Below are 16,547 nucleotides of genomic sequence, written 5' to 3' on the forward strand. Positions count from 1 at the left end.
TAGTTTGAAACCCTAACCCTAGTTTGAAATCCTAGTTTGAAACCCTAACCCTAGTTTGAAATCCTAGTTTGAAACCCTAACCCTAGTTTGAAACCCTGACCCTAATTTGAAACCCCATCAAAGAGTTCAAACACATGATTGTTTGATAAAAGATAGAAGAACACACTGAAACTGAATTGTGAAAAGGTTTTGCCTGCTTTAATGTGGTTCTGAAAATCCTGAACCCTAGTTTGAAACCCTAATCCCTAGTTTGAAACCCTAACCCTAGTTTGAAATCCTAGTTTGAAACCCTGACCCTAATTTGAAACCCCATCAAAGACTTCAAACACATGATTGTTTAATAAAAGATAGAAGAAACACACTGAAACTGAATTGTGAAAAGGTTTTGCTTGCTTTAATGTGGTTCTGAAGCGTGTTTCAATTCACAAAACAAAAATGAGAATAAATACATGACAAAAATACAAACTTTTCTTGCCCTACATCAGATGATTTAACAATTATTTTAGGTTTTCTGTAGCATGAATGACATGATCAACCATTTCATCACTGTAATCTCAATAGATGCAGTTGTGGGTGATAAAATCACATCAGAAAATACACGTGTTGTTAATTTATGCCATGTAGTACTGCATATTACATTTTTCATTTGAGATTGATACTTGATCAAACCAGCTATTTCTTTGTGGTTTCCAAATTCATTGACAATGACAGTGTCCAAAACAGTGTACACAATGTGATTTGCATGACTTCTCAGCATGAGGAAGTGGGGAAAGAATAACACAACATGTTTGTCCTGCTGGAGTCCAACCGTCAGAAAGTTTGATACATCTGCTGTTATTTATCTTCTATACTATAGAATCTATAGCTTCTCACTTATCTCTCCCTAACACCAGGTACTTTCCCACCTTTCAAATGTTGAGAAATAGTGAGTCAAACACTGATGAAATGGAGATTTTCAGTAACTTTGGTATTTTTTTAAGAAGTACCAAAATAGCCCATCGATTCTCTCAAGACCTTTAAACCTTTGCCGTGATCAATTCAACACGTGTCGCTGTCAAAATGGTCAATATCAGGTCTTGTGGTGCTTGACTCCAACAAACAACACATTGAATTAAACAGTGGGAAAAGTACAGTGCTTGAATTAGAATAAATACAATTAAAGACAAACTGCTTTCCTACCAATTTTATACTCATGATTATACAGTATATTTTTTTGTATATATACAAAGCACATACAGAGCAACCTGTGTTGAAAACGAGTCACCTTACTTGACTTTAACATGATTAGTTGTCAGTGACATCAGTTATTCAGAAAATATACCACCACTTAGTGTTCAAAGAAACTCCCTACGTTTATAATTTTTTTTTTTTAAATTTATTCACTTGGGATTTTTTATTTGTTTGCCTTTTGTTCTTGTTTCTTCTGCTAAAGGTTGGTTTTAACTATTGTCAATTCCAGATGCTCGTTGGTAGAATCTAGGCCCAAATCTGCATTAGAAAAAAGTGAAGATTAACAATAGTAACATAATGCTTGGCTAACACAATCATTTAACCCCCTCTCAAAAATACGTATAGCAGGTGGAAGAAATGTGTGAAAAGTTGCAGAACCAAATAATGATGTGTGTTCTTTCCTGTCGTGTGTGTGTGCGTGCTCGTGTGTGTGCTTTTCACCCGTAAGGTGTTATCCCAAGAGGCGGAGCAGAGCGCCGTGCCGTCCGGGGACAATCGAACTCTGCTGACACGGTTCTCGTGACCGTACATTGTGGAAATACGATTTCCCTTCAGGACATCCCACACATGTATGGTGTAGTCGTTGTAGCCGGCGAAGAGCAGGCGACCTGAGAGGAGGTGAGAGGAAGTGTGACCGATACTAAAATAGTCACAAACTATTTTTAAAAAGGAAACTTTTGGTTTCAGATTTACCACTGAGGGAAAAGTCCACGGTAGATGCCCCAAAGATGATGCTGTCTTTCTGGTAAATGGCCACTTCGCGATCAGCACGTAAATCGTAGAAGCGACACTGAAACCAGCATGACATACACTGTGTTAGCTTTTTAATATCTTGCGGACAAACATGGGAAATTAAAAAAATAAATAAAAATCGACAAACCCCTGTGCAAATTTATATTTAAAAAAAAAGAACATAAATGATAGGTCACACTAATGCTCCTTTTTATTTTCAATGTAGCGCAACAGGAGATGTAAACTAATATGGTGACAGAGGAATGAGGATGTTTCACTTTCCTTCCTCTTAATGACAATGAGAACTTTCCCCAAACATGAGCAAGGTTTCGCACACACACACGCATTAGACCTCATAGTGCGTTCATAACACGGAGGATGTGACTCACCGTGGCGTCGTCAGAGGCAGACGCAAACGCGTCTCCGCTGGGGTAGTACCTGAACACACAAGAGTAGGTGGATGCAGATTAAGGTTAAGCCACCATCGTTGTCATCAATATCAGTGCAGACTCGATACGAAACCAAAATTCCGATATCAAAGTCATTGATTATTTTGCAATCATGGCTCAATGTTACTGTTACCGACAGTGTATTATTCTTACTCAAATCTAAAAGGCTTCTTTTCTTTTTAGGTTCAATCTCACGAGGAATAAGACGACTTTGCTGGCGTCAACATGGTTGCAGAAAATCATGCTGAAAATGGATCTTATGATTTCATTTAGTGTGCTGCACTCACTTGACACAGTTGATGTCAGACTCGTGGTTCTCAAAGGACTGGATGTTCTGACCGGAGCGCATGTCCCACACGTTAGCTTTCTTATCGCAGCCCTTGATAACATGCACAGTACACCATGTCAGTCGATATTGTCATGTAAGAATAATACGAATAATCTGCTCTCTTACGCCAGACACAAAAGTGTTCCCGGTCTCGGAGGGGGCGAGGTCCAGTGACAAGATGTCGGCGGTGTGACCGTGGAAGCTCTGCAGTAGCTGTCCGCTCTCCACGTCCCACAGAGCACACGTGCCATCGCCACTGCTAGTAAGGAGCTAGAATACACACACACACACAAACAAATAAACAATTGAAGACCACTGCACTTAAGTTGATTTTAATATTAAAACGATTTTTTTTTTATTTGGTCCATTTTGCATTCATGCTAAAGTGACAACATGAACAGCTTGCGTGATGAAGACCAGACGATGAGCACTTAGGAGACAAACGCCTCCATCAGCGGTCCCGGCGGATTAGAGAATTCCCGCCGGGTGACCAATCCAGACGCACTTCCTGTTTAGTGTCCACGGCAAAGGTCCGGTTTCAGTGCGAACGCGTCGCAATTATCAGTAAGCCACAATTAGCGACACCACAGCAGATGGGAGCCGCGCTGATCCGACATGAGAGCTTCATGGTGGAGTATGTGTGTGTGAAAATAAAAATGGAACACATGACGCGTAGTACTAAAATGAATAGAGGCTTTCTGAATTTCCGCCTGGAGCTCTACTTAGCAGGATAAAGACTGTCCTCGTGTGCGTGCGTGGCCTCAAGCCACAATGTTCCACTCTGTCTTAGATAAAAGGCACTCAAGTTCTAAAAATACTGACAAGTGGTGACCCCTTTGTCTCCTCCCACTAACCCTCCACGCTTTCTTATTTTTGCCCCTACGGCCTCCTCTGTGGTCAATCAAAGCGTGCGATCTAATAATATGTCCATTTTGTCTCGAACAATAATCGCTTCAACTGAATATAAAGTCCGCTACTTTGGCTTTCAAAATCAACTGCTTCTGTTGAAAATGGCGCTCACCTGCATGTCGGAGTTGGTGAAGGTGCAGCCTGACACATAGTTGGTGTGCATGGCTACCGACTTCTTCATGCTCACCGGGTTCTCGTTCGGGTCCATCGAAAGCGGAAACACACAACATTTGTTGTCCAGACCTCTGCGGGACCATAAACACAACATGATGAGAAAAACAAGGTTAAAGTCAGATTAGGGTTTCAAAGCAGCGGCGGGCCTTGAAATGACAGATTAAGAGACCGTCAACGTTCCATTTCGGGTTTTGAATCATGATTAGGGATTCAAACAAGAGTATTGAGAATTATTGATTGTGATCAAGGTTTGAATATACGGTTACGGTTTCTATCATGGGATTAAAATGAAATCATGGTTGAGGGTTTCGAGGAAAGGGTTGTGGTTCCAAACCAGGACGACAAATGAAAGTTTCAAGATGGATACACACCCACATGCCACCGCACAACCTGTGGGTGCGTACGCACACGCCATCACCCACGTGCACGGCAGGCTCATGGCATGCTCCTGTAAAGAAAATAAAAACACCCACAGACTCGATGAGCTTTTTGGTATGACGTTACAGAGAAAAGATGTCAGTGCAGACTATTTAGGAGGATTATGTTTAGTTCATGTGGTTCTCTAAGTGCACATGTGATCTTTTCATGTGTTTCATGTGCTAGTGGAAGTGGTCATGTGAAGAAAGAACAGTGTGTCAGGTTCTATTGGGCCAGCAGAACCTGTTTTTAAATTATACGGGAAGAATTGCATAAAAAATATTTTTAAATTTAAAATGTCTTGATAGTGACTGGTTAAAAAACTAAATACCTGATTAAATGATACGATTTGAAAAAGTCATATAAAAAATTTTGAAAGGTAAAAACAATCATACCTGTGGCAATGGAAAACCAAATTAAAACATTTTTTTTAATATGTTTAAACTTAAAATGATTGGCGAGAAACTTTTAACAAACTGAATGAAGAAAAATAATTTCAAGTGAATATGCACAGGAGTCACAACCTCATTAAAATCAAAGGTATGTTATTAAATTCTTACCTTATTGAGAGTGAATGCATCCCACACAATCACTTTTCCATCCTACATAACAAAAAAACTCAAATGTTAATATCCAAACACATTCATGTACTAAAGCAGTGGTCAGAAATATTTTCGCGGACCGGCCTTTATATAAATAAATAATTAATTTATAAAAATAAATAACACATTTGTAATAAATATGTAAATACGATGAAATCAAATGATACGACTGGTATAAAAACAAGTATAAACGACACTTTTTAAAAAATGATTTATTAACCCTAACCCTAGGCTAACTTTAATGCATGAAGGGATGCGCTGTTATGCAACAACGGGGAGATTATGCTTCTCTTTGGGTAATCTTGATTTTATAACACATAGTAGTTTTTAAATAACGTGTATGCATTTATACGCCTACATATTGTTTCCAATATATCTACTGCAATTTCACATTGGATTGCTGGTTTGAAATGTACTTTTATTATTATTATTTTAATAAACATTAAAAACCTGTTAAAACTTGTCTGGTGTTTTATTCCTTGGTTTTTTTTTTTGGGCATGAAAACAAAAAATAGAAATTTGGTTAACTGCTTTGTATGTATATATATATATGTAATATGTATATGTGTTTTACGTTGTGTTGGTGTCCCCCCAAATAAAGAGCAAGTAGTCAAATACACATTCTTGACACGTACAAAAAATACATAGAAAATAAAATACAAATTCTTAGGTACACCTGAAAATAAATGGTGGTGTACCTAATGGTGTCTGTCTGATGTCACAGATCAACCAGCCAATCAGGAGGTGGGGGCGGGTGTGGCGCTTTTCACTTTCAGTTCAGCTTTGGTCATGATTTTTCCCTAATGAACTGGCCTGTTTTTAGGTACGCTTGAAAATGGCGGCGTACCTAAAGGCGTGTCCGTGTGACATCACAGCTCAAACAGCCAATCAGAAAGTGGGGGTGAGGGCGGGTGTGGCACTTTTCACTTTCAGTTAAGCTTTGGCCATGATTTTTCCCTAATGAACTGGCCTGTTATTAGGTACACTTGAAAATGGCGGTGTACCTAATGGAGTGTCCGAGTGATGTCACAGATCAACCAGCCAATCAGAAAGTGGGGGTGAGGGCGGGTGTGGCACTTTTCACTTTCAGTTAAGCTTTGGCCATGATTTTTCCCTAATGAACTGGCCTGTTTTTAGGTACGCTTGAAAATGGCGGCGTACCTAAAGGCGTGTCCGTGTGACATCACAGCTCAAACAGCCAATCAGAAAGTGGGGGTGAGGGCGGGTGTGGCACTTTTCACTTTCAGTTAAGCTTTGGCCATGATTTTTCCCTAATGTACTGGCCTGTTATTAGGTACATTTGAAAATGGCGGTGTACCTAATGGAGTGTCCGAGTGATGTCACAGATCAACCAGCCAATCAAAAAGTGGGGGTGAGGGCGGGTGTGGCACTTGTCACTTTCAGTTAAGCTTTGGCCATGATTTTTCCCTAATGAACTGGCCTGTTATTAGGTACACGTAAAAATGGCGGTGTACCTAATGTAGTGTCCAAGTGACGTCACGGATCAAACAGCCAATCAGAAAGTGGGGGTGAGGGCGGGTGTGGCACTTTTCATTTAAACCAGGGGTGTCGACCTCCAGTCCTCGATGGGCCGCGTTCCAACATGTTTTCCGAGTTATCCTCGTTAAGCGCACCTGCGTGAAAAGTTTTAGCTCTTTTCACGTTCTGCAGGAGCTAAAACTTTTCACGCAGGTGCACTTAACGAGGGAATCACACGGACACTCCATTAGGTACACCGCTATTTTCAAGCGTACCTCATAACAGGCCACTTTATTAGGGAAATATCATGGTCAAAGGTCACAGGTGTCAAGCTCTAGTCCTCAAGGCCGCGTTCCAACATGTTTTCCAAGAGACCCCCGTTAAGCGCACCTGCGTGAAAAGTTTTAGCTCCTTTCACGTTCCGCAGGAGCTAAAACTTTTCACGCAGGTGCACTTAACGAGGGAATCACACGGACACTCCATTAGGTACACCGCCATTTTAAAGTGCACCTAATAACAGTGTCCGAATGATGTCACAGATTAAACAGCCAATCAGAAAGTGGGGGTGAGGGCGGGTGTGGCACTTTTCACTTTCATTTAAGGTTTGCCCATGATTTTTCCTTAATGAAGTGCCCTGTTATTAGGTACACTTGAAAATGGCGGTGTACCTAATGGAGTGTCTGAGTGACGTGACAGATCAAACAGCCAATAAGAAAGTGAGGATGAGGGCGGGTGTGCAAATATTTTTATGATAAAATATTTTTCAAGCCCCAGCGGGACTTGAACTCAGATCACTGGGGATGGAAGTCCAGAGGACTAACCTCTACACCACAGAACACTTACAACTTATGTATGGACTTTACGTATATGGTTTTATGGAGCAGCCACTTGCTAATCGTGCATGCGTGGAGAATCTTGAGATTTCATATTGTGTCGGTTGGATTGTATTGCATCGGCAAATATTCAGTTTATGTGTGTGTTGCTGTGTGCTTTTGGAACAGTGACAGACACTATGACGGTTGTGGTGCGTTTGCGGTCCAATGGAAATCAGATCATGCAGTTCAACCGGAGAACCTGGATTGGTTATTTTTCACATCCATAAAATAAACAGTCAAGTCGAGACACCTCGACTGTGATAGCCACTCAGCTGCTGTCAGAACAGCAGAGCGTCTTTAAAAGTGACTTTGTTGTTATTGTTGCAATATTTATAGACCTAGTCTAAAACAGTAAACAAAATCACGTTCTTTTATTTGAATCACAATCACTTTCAATAGTTTATTTCTTTCTGCACTGTGTGCGTATACCTGTGATGAGCTGACCATGCGCCGCTTGTCTTTGCACCAGTCCATGCACAACACTTTATTGTTATGACCCTTGAGCACACGTCTGGTCTTGATGGAAAGAGACGACACCGTCTCCACCTTCTCTGCCAACTTGCTTACTGCAGGCAAAGGCGAATGCAGATATATAATAATTTATACATTGCTATTTAGCTTGTTTTTTTTAAATAAATAATAATATCTAAATTATGGATTATTTCGTCACTTTAGCAGAAATTTAGAAAACGGACTACATTTTTTTTATTGTAAATAACATTATTTTACTTTTTTGAGAGAGTCTTCTTTAAAAGAAAATCAAACCTACAGAATACTACAATATTCAGTGGATGTAAGTTTAAGTGCAAATCCATTACAGGAGCTGTATAAAAAAAATTAAGCTTCAAGAGGGTCGGTTAATCAAAACGAATAGGACAATTGCATGAATGTTTTGAAATTTTTGCTGACTTACACTCGACGTCATTGAGCTTGTTCCTCTCTTCGTCCAATTTCTTTTTCAAATTGGCACTTTCCCTCTTGAGCGAGGCCAGACTTTCCCCCGCCTGGAGCCCCTGACACGCCATCTTCGCACATCCAATCACCACAGACAGAATTTCAATGTCGGGATTGAAGAAGAGACGCGAAAAGCAGACTTGTGGTTTGACTGAGCGGCACAGCATGGAGACAAGAGCGCTCGTGCACAGGTCCAGCTCGGCTTGCATGAACGTGAAATTCTAACCTCAAGTGCGCCCTCTTCTGGCCACCTGTGTCACTGGCTACACTGTGTGCGGCTGTACGTGACTTGATTACCTTCTCCACGCAGAGGGAGCAGTAGTTGATGGCCTCGGTCTTGATGTAGATGTTCATGAGGGGGCTTGCCTTGTCGCAACTCTCGCACGGCCCAAAGGTGACCGCCACGAATGTCTGGTCACACATGGCTGCACCTGAGATCACGCACACGTCTGCGGCACACAAACACACAACCAACACGCGACAGTCGATGACAACTTGGTATTTTGATTGCAACACCACGAGAGCACATCTTGTGTGTGTGTGTGTGTGTGGGGGGGTAATCTAGTCAAGCTTGATCCTTCTCTAGAAAAGCGGTACTGCTATTCCGAGAGCAACAAACAGGAAAAAAAAAGACTTGCTACATTAAATAAATACAATTATTCTATCAGATAAAGCTCATTATTCAAAATACAAAAAAAACGTACAAAAAAGGCACTGATACTGTACAATAAACTGATTACTATTTATCCTTAATAGGAAAAATGTGATAAAATACCGAATTAATTCATAGAATACACACATTGATATTACATTGAAATAAATGTGATTAAAAAAGTGCAAATTTAGAGAGAAATAAGTATTCTTGATATAACAATTGATTTAAAAAAAAAAAAAACTAAATGCGATCAATGATGAAAAAAATACATACTTTCATACAACCTACAGCAACAAGCAACCACACACATTTATCTTTTAGTACCCATCATTGTATGCATGAACTCATACTAATTAGGCATTTATTAGTATAAATAAACATGCAACCATACAATATTCCTAATGCCCTCTGAGTAGTTTATAATAAATAGCAATGATAAGAGACTGGATCCTTACCTTAGAGAATATTTTTGGGGGTATGTACGTGTGTGTACGCCAAGCAGGTATTTATTTGTCCTGGTGGAAGTGAGTTGAGTTTTGCACTGAAGAGGATTGCAACTAAGCTTCTTATACACTTGCTAAAGCTTGTGACTCTGCCCTACTTTGACTGGATACACCTGCAGGTGGATCTCATGAGTGCCACCAATGAAAAAATTCAGAGCAGAAAGACATGTTGAAAATCAATTGACTGCTACGCTTCAGACTCCAATTGAAAAGTTGGAGTAAAATCAACACAAGACTGACAAAAAAGGGCTCATCTATTTGAAAATCAAATTATAACTCCAGGAAATACAAATAGCATTAAATAAAAAATGGTATTCGAAACTTTTGTCTCATATTAATCTTCTCAGCTAAAAACTTAAAATTAACTGCTAACCAGCACATATTTATATTATATTTATATATTTAGCTAACAACCCAAAAACATTCTCCAAAGGGGAAAGAAACAAAATGTCTATGAGGCAGCATGTCAGTGCTTGGATTCTTTTATTCATCTTTGTTTTTGTCATACTTTTACAGATTTGACAATTTAAGTTGTTAACAGTGAACACGTCCACTAAAGCACAGCTACCAGGAACTACAAACAGTCCAGTTTGTCAGAGATGATGATTGGACGGTGGAGCATCAGCGGGCGACATCAGTGACGGAAAATGAGTTCTTCTTTGTACAGTCTTCCTCTGGGTAGGGTTTTAAAAAGTCTAATAGACTGTGCGGGACAACAAACAAAAACAAAACAAAAAAACAAGCCAAAGAAAAGAAATATTTGCTCTTGATGGTACACTCTAACTTAAGACTTCACAGATGACAAAAACAATGGCACCACGCCGACCAAGTCAGGCGTGTAAGGCTTTGTCCACGACTAATGCGATGCTAAAATCATATGAACACTTTTCATTAAACATTCAGCAGGTGATGAATCCATCCTCTACATAATTTTCTCTCTCTTATACAAACTGCATGTTTGATTTCTTTATACACATACTCATACTTGTTAGGGCCACAAGCCAAAAAAAAAAAAAAGACATGTAACCAAGTTTCTCCTCCTCTGTTCTGGCAAAATTACCACTAAAACATCACGAGAATAGCCATTTCTATTTCACAGTAAAAAAAAAAAAGGTGACATTTTAAAGCCAGAGAAGTGTTTTTAAAAAATATTTAACGACATGCTGGTTTCTACTGTCTTGTGGAAATTGCGACATTCACATTTAATTGCACATCATTAATAATATGGATTGTTTGTTTGTTTGTTTTGACTGTGAGCGGGATAAGCGAAATGAAATTTACGCCTTCACATGCCTGAGAAGATCCAATGAAATTACGTTTCCCCCATTACAAACTACTTGCAATCGAGTCTAATGGACCAGATCAAGCAGAAGGAATTGTCAAGAAAAAAATATATATATTGAACCATATAATTTTTTAGCACAATCGTATATTCTCAGAATACCTAAGGGGCGGAGCTCTGTTATTTGCTGTAACTTGATTGGCTGATTGAAAATAGTCACGGGTACTGTCTCACTTGTTGGAAACGTACATTCAAATAAGAAAACAAAACAATAGAATGATACAAGTAGAGTCAAGTCAAAAATAAACAAAAAATAAATACTCTCTTAGGTTTTGAGGCTAAATAAGCTTAGGTGGACGGAGGTTAACACTGTTGGCAAATGACACGGGGCAGCAGGGCAATGGTACCAGTACATCTCTTTCAGATTTAAGATAACATAAATCATAAAAATCACTCTACGATGCTTTTTTTTTTTTTTGCAGCCTGTGCAGTCTAAAATCCGTTGTAAGCATATGTTGTCAGGTAGGTCCCGCCAAACACACAAGAAAATAAACATCCGACATCTTCTGCTGTTTTTTTTTGGTCATAAAAACAATGTACATTTCGAAATGGTAAAGGCAGAGAGAGATATGACATGAAGCTGTTTGAGGCACTGAGAAACAACCTCACAATGCTGTTCAATGATAAGAACAAATAAAGCTCAATAAATAAAAGCAGAGCAATAGCGTCGCTTGTTAAGCGACAACCTGTGCTACATACGCTTGGTCCAATGAGGAGGATGAGCCCGGCGTGAAAGAAAGCAAATCAAAACGCCTCGTGGCAAAGCGGGTAGAGAATGCAATAAATACACGCATTGATCATATTTATATATATTCATCTATATGTGCATAAATAACATGGCGCAGACGACGTGTGATCGGCCGTCATGGCTTGACTGAGCATGAAAAGGCTTGTTATTTAAACGCCTGACCTCAAAAAACTAACCGAGCGACCAAAAAGGGGTAGGAGGGATTTAATTACAGTGATTCTGGGCAAGTTAATCAATCAAGCTGTGGAATTTCTCCATAAAATATCATGACAATATCCTTTTCATTTGAGCATTGATGACAAACACAAATCACAAAACAAATAGTGGACTAACATTTTTAGTTGTGGGTTTTCCTGCTAGCCTCTAGAAAATATTTTGGGGACAGGAATCGGGTTCAAATGTCTGAGTCACGACTGGAAGCTACTATTTCACTGTAATGGATTCTACTTAGGGCGGCTGGGGCACTGGTTAGCACGTCCGCTTCACAGTTAGGAGGGTGCGGGTTTGATTCCACCTCCGGCCCTCCTTGTGTGGAGTTTGCATGTTCTCCCCGGGCCTGCGAAACATGCTTGGTAGGCCAATTGAGCACTCCAAATTGTCCCTAGGTGTGAGTGCGAATGGTTGTTCGTCTCAGTGTGCCCTGCGATTGGCTGGCAAATAGTTCAGGGTGTCCCCCGCCTACTGCCCGATGACTGCTGGGATAGGCTCCAGCACGCCCACGACCCCCGTGGGGACAAGCGTTACAGATAATGGATGGATGGATTCTGCTTACAAGACTTATTAGATACCCACAATTTCTCAGTTGGCAGGAGTGTCCAATTTCATTTTTCAGCCACAAGTGGCACTAGCGCTTAGAAACTCAATATCTCGTGGAGTGGAGCTTTAATTTCTTCTAAAATAACTGATTTACTACTAATAACGTACGTTTGCGCAACTATCAATGCTAGCAACGTATACGGACAGGCAAAAAAAAAGACGTGCTCTTCCCTTGATGACACTGTGTAAGTAAATGTGTGAGTGAGTTTTTGCCATTATTTCAGTATGCAGTGAATCCACACGTTTGCAAATTCATGTCGTGTTTAATATGAAAATATTACTTTGGTGTATTCAACTACTGTAAAATGAGTGCTTTGCCCATTTGTGGTACAATTACCAGCCATTTTTGGGTCAATTACTCGCCGGATTCACTGTTTTTGGTAGCATTTTTGTCCGATGGTAAGATTGGGAAATGTTGCGAAAGAGTTGTGAAGAAAACAGCACGTGGAGCATGCACGGTGTGTTTTGTGACGCTCACGGTTTGTGTGAGAGAGAGAGAAAGATACAGTAGATGGCCACTATCCTCTCCCCAGCTCAGACGCGGGTAAGGAAGGACAGGTTGAGTGAGCTGGGGATTTGAATACTCTCCAGGGCGAGGGAAGATGGGTTGAACGGGAAAGTGATGGGGTAGATCATTTTGGTGTCCATCAGTAGCTGTGGACTCTCGCAGCGGTCCCGCAAACGAGTCTGGAGAAGGCAAAAACGGTTAGTAGAAAGTGCGCACTGCTGGACATGGATTTGATGGTGACTCCTGTTTTGGTTAGCAAAAGAATGACTAAATTGCATATGAAGAATTTCAATTTCAGCCATCACACAGAAATGTCAAAATACAAGCAAAAAAATGTGTCTTAAGCGCTTTTCTGCCATCTTGTGGTATCTACAGACAATTTTAGCTGGGGCAACCATTACCATAGAGTTCGGTCCCTGTTGCTGTAAATGTGTAGGTTTGTAATTTATTATGGCGTAAAATTCGGAGTTGTTACTCACCTGTATATTTCGGATGAATGAAACCGACACCCTCTCCTCAAACTCGTTGACCGGAGTGTAGAGGTTCAGAACCTTCACGATCTGAAGCAAATGGAAAAACATTGAGAGAAGTCATGAAGCACTTTTCAAGGATTTGTTGACAAAGAAAAAAACAAAACCAAACTAGACCAGCTGAAGGCAAAGGAGCGACTTCTGATTGATAAGTTGGAGTAATCACAGAGCATGGGTCGATCTTGGTTGTGTACCTGTGAGGTGGTGAGGGCCAGGCACATGGAGCAGATGGCTTCGGCGTCCTCGTCCGTCTTCTTCTTGACCTGGAGCAGTTGGGCGGCCTGGATGAGAGGCTCAAGAGTCTCCTTGGCCCCACAATTCATCAGGTTTTTGTCCCGCAGCCACTCCTCCAGCTGGCTCACGTTGTACCTGGAACACATGCGCTACGTCAACCTCGACATTGTGTGAAAATGTTGAGAACTTGCTTGTCAAAAGAGAATAAAAGAAATGGCCCTCAACATTTACGCATAATTCTATGCACGTGATTGCTAACATAACCTCCGCGCTTTTTTTCCCCCTACCTGATCTGCATGCCTTTGCTCCACGAGCACATATCCTTGCGCAGCAGCAGGTTGTTGAGGGTGACGGCGCCGATGACGTAGAACTGCTGTTTGACCACCTGCTTGATGAGCTCAGGGTCGGTGCCGTGCTGGCACATGGTGGAGTGGAAGGCGTTGAGCTGGCGCAGGATGGAGTCCAACGTGTAGGTGCCCTCGTCGGCGATGCTGGACGTCCGCTTGCGCAGGCCCGTCGGCTTCACGCCCGACACCCCCTGGATGGTCTCGTGCTCCAGCATGCCCGACACTGATGGGGGGGAAAAAAAAAGTTTCAATCATATGTATCTTTGGACTTGGATATCTGCCAGTAAGCAGGTGCGCACCAATCATGGGCTGAAGTGTGTTCTCCATGCATTTGATGAGCTGCTGGTAGATCTGGATGGCCAGGTCACTGATCACCGATCTGTACTCGGTCAGGTCAAAGTTGGACAGACAGTGCTCGTTCTGCCGGGATGTGTTGTGCTTCATGAACACCTGGCGGGAAACACTTTTCATCACTGAATAATAATGGGGAAAATTGTCCTGCCTTCATCTATTATCTGGAGTATTTTTGCAAAACTTTTTTTTTTTCCAGAGAGTTTATGAAGACTTTTTACATCATCTCCACTGTACTGCTTGAGACAGTGCAGGAAGCGGCAGGTGTTGGCTAGCCAGAAGGAGACAGTCTCAAAGTCATCTCCTCGTTTCTGAAAGGAAGAGGCAAAACACACAAGAGCTTGACTTACGAGTTCAATCGCTTGTATTTTTATTTAATTTCAGTCAAATGAATGAAATGCCACTCATCCCTTATAGCATCCCAAAAAATAAATATTATTTTTCACACCTTTTTTTTTTCAATAAGAAAACGAGCACTGCATACTATTGGACTGAATAAAAACAATGTAAAAATCGTTTTAATTCAATATTCAAAGGACATTGTGTCACTCCTGGTGATAAATCGAGATAGTCATAAAACACTGTGATTACAAAAAAATCCATGCAAACTCACTTTATCTCCATATGGAGCTAAACAAACCTTGAGGATCTTCTTGATGCTGTTGATGGTGGAGGTGAGCAGCGTGCGGACCTTCTGGTCATCGTTGAGGTAGTCGGCATGCCTTACACACATGAACAGAATGTAGGCAGGCAGACCCGGGATCAGGTTGACGGCCACGCCGCGAGGCTTTAGCTCTGCACAAACACAGAAGAAACAAAAGTGTTACTCGGTAGATTTGTACAAAGTACATGTTTGTGGTAGCTCCACTTTATCCATCATAAACACTGTCAAACTTACCGAGGATCAAGTTCTTGACCAGTTTCATCTCGTCCTCCTTCTTGTACTCCAGCATACCCTGGAAGTCTTTCTCCCGGCGAGGAATGTTGACCGGGCGGATGGGCTCGTCCACCATCTGCCCCGGTGACGTCTGACCCTCCGCTTGACCGGCTGCAATGCAAATGATTTATGATTGTGATTTAACAAACACAGGCAATACTATTAGAGACAGTTGATGATGTTGCATCTTACCTCCCATCTCTCCAATCCTCTTGGAGTAAACCTTCAGCTGCTTCTTGAGCTTGCGAATGGTTCGGTCTTGTTTTTCCAGCTGCTCCATGAGATCCTGTAATGCGGATACAAGGGAGAAGCAGACGTAAAGGAGGCGAAGACAAATTGGAAAGGCCTTCACCTTGTAACAGCTTTTCACTGTCGCCCTCTATTGGTCAAGTGCCACACTGTCAATCAATTTTTTTTAAAATTACTAACCTTATGAGGGGCAATTTTTCCAAGCACCCACTCATAATCCAAACCATGTAAACATAACTACCATGTATATTTCAAAAATAAAAAGTTATTTAAAAAGTCATCATGCGGCAACAATAAATTCAGAGTGAGCAGAATCCAAACATTTAGAGACAAACAAACAAAGACAAAGCAAAAGGTAGTTTGCTCTCGGGTCAAAATGAGAGCCGCTGAACTAATTTGGAAGAAAAAAAAAAACAGTTTAGCAGGAATTGGTGCCAGTTAAAAAGAGAAGAAATATATGCATAGCTGCTCCGGTGTGAATTAGCAACTGCGGTAATAAGAGTTAGATGCCGTCAGCCTTTGGAAACAAACTGCTGTTAGTCGAAACTCTCGTGCAGAACACACACGCAGACAGTCTGTACATACAACCATCCGGCGTAAAATGATGACTCGCGCCTCTCGGGATGCTGCGGGGTCGTCGGCCACCAGCTCCTGTCAGGTAACACCATCCACACGTCACACGAGTGTGTGTGCGTTTGTGTGTGGGAGCTTGTTTTAAGTCCGTGTTGCAAGACCCTTGAAATAACTTCTACTACGAATTGGCGCCCGATAAATAAATGGGCTTGACAGCGTACCAGGTTCTCGTTGGTGAGCCGGGTGATCTCATGCTGCAGACTAGCTTCGATGCGGGCCTCCGGAGGCAGCTGGAGGTTCTGTGCCAGGAGCTGCTGCTGCCGGTTGTTTTCCTCCTTGACGTTCTGCAGCTCGCCGCGCAGAGATTCCACCTCGCTGTCGTAGCTGCGCCGCTGGGTCTGCAGCTGGTGCTCCAGGAGCCTGGCGGGCAGGAATCGGATGAGTGTGATGAAACAAGCAAAGAAGTTCAAGATGACTTTAGAGGCACTTTTTAGTTATCCCGATACTTAATTGCACTTGAATTGGATCCATGCTTTATCCATAATAGGAACGGTAGCAGTAACAAAAATTTGAAAGTGTGATGGAGATTAATAGATACGCTCTCC

At 41.5% G+C, this 16,547-nt stretch overlaps 2 protein-coding genes and 1 long non-coding RNA gene across 6 annotated transcripts in view; 1 reads left to right on the forward strand and 2 right to left on the reverse strand.

Moving 5' to 3' along the window:
- Nucleotides 1-372: 372 nt before the first annotated feature.
- On the reverse strand, nucleotides 373-8,592 carry gnb5b (guanine nucleotide binding protein (G protein), beta 5b). The gene is made up of 12 exons (XM_061276895.1): nucleotides 8,447-8,592; nucleotides 8,109-8,220; nucleotides 7,625-7,761; nucleotides 4,800-4,841; nucleotides 4,194-4,270; nucleotides 3,761-3,893; nucleotides 2,866-3,009; nucleotides 2,699-2,790; nucleotides 2,352-2,400; nucleotides 1,924-2,020; nucleotides 1,672-1,838; nucleotides 373-1,488 (listed from the first exon to the last, which is right to left on the reverse strand). Exons 1-12 carry the CDS (start codon nucleotides 8,570-8,572, stop codon nucleotides 1,477-1,479), a joined length of 1,188 nt encoding a protein of 395 aa, XP_061132879.1. The 5' UTR covers nucleotides 8,573-8,592; the 3' UTR covers nucleotides 373-1,476.
- On the forward strand, nucleotides 1,708-3,767 carry LOC133152915 (uncharacterized). Its single transcript, XR_009714205.1, has 4 exons — nucleotides 1,708-1,848; nucleotides 1,918-1,975; nucleotides 2,595-3,001; nucleotides 3,126-3,767. It is a non-coding gene; the product is annotated as an uncharacterized LOC133152915 (long non-coding RNA).
- A 1,179-nt stretch (nucleotides 8,593-9,771) lies between the features above and the next one.
- myo5aa (myosin VAa) overlaps nucleotides 9,772-16,547 on the reverse strand; it is a 29,171-nt gene continuing 22,395 nt past the window's right edge. For 2 of the 4 annotated variants that reach the window (XM_061276845.1, XM_061276846.1), the window contains 11 exons: nucleotides 16,164-16,362; nucleotides 15,955-16,020; nucleotides 15,313-15,406; nucleotides 15,082-15,231; nucleotides 14,824-14,978; nucleotides 14,405-14,494; nucleotides 14,132-14,282; nucleotides 13,773-14,055; nucleotides 13,446-13,620; nucleotides 13,201-13,281; nucleotides 9,772-12,900 (listed from right to left, as the gene is read on the reverse strand). In XM_061276845.1, coding sequence (XP_061132829.1) covers nucleotides 12,748-12,900; nucleotides 13,201-13,281; nucleotides 13,446-13,620; nucleotides 13,773-14,055; nucleotides 14,132-14,282; nucleotides 14,405-14,494; nucleotides 14,824-14,978; nucleotides 15,082-15,231; nucleotides 15,313-15,406; nucleotides 15,955-16,020; nucleotides 16,164-16,362 — 1,597 coding nt within the window. In that variant the 3' untranslated portion in view covers nucleotides 9,772-12,747. The remainder of the gene's footprint in view (nucleotides 12,901-13,200; nucleotides 13,282-13,445; nucleotides 13,621-13,772; nucleotides 14,056-14,131; nucleotides 14,283-14,404; nucleotides 14,495-14,823; nucleotides 14,979-15,081; nucleotides 15,232-15,312; nucleotides 15,407-15,954; nucleotides 16,021-16,163; nucleotides 16,363-16,547) is intronic. The other 2 variants (XM_061276848.1, XM_061276847.1) reach the window with 1 other exon arrangement.

Source organism: Syngnathus typhle, linkage group LG4 (assembly GCF_033458585.1).
Source record: "Syngnathus typhle isolate RoL2023-S1 ecotype Sweden linkage group LG4, RoL_Styp_1.0, whole genome shotgun sequence".
Lineage (NCBI taxonomy): Eukaryota > Metazoa > Chordata > Actinopteri > Syngnathiformes > Syngnathidae > Syngnathus > Syngnathus typhle.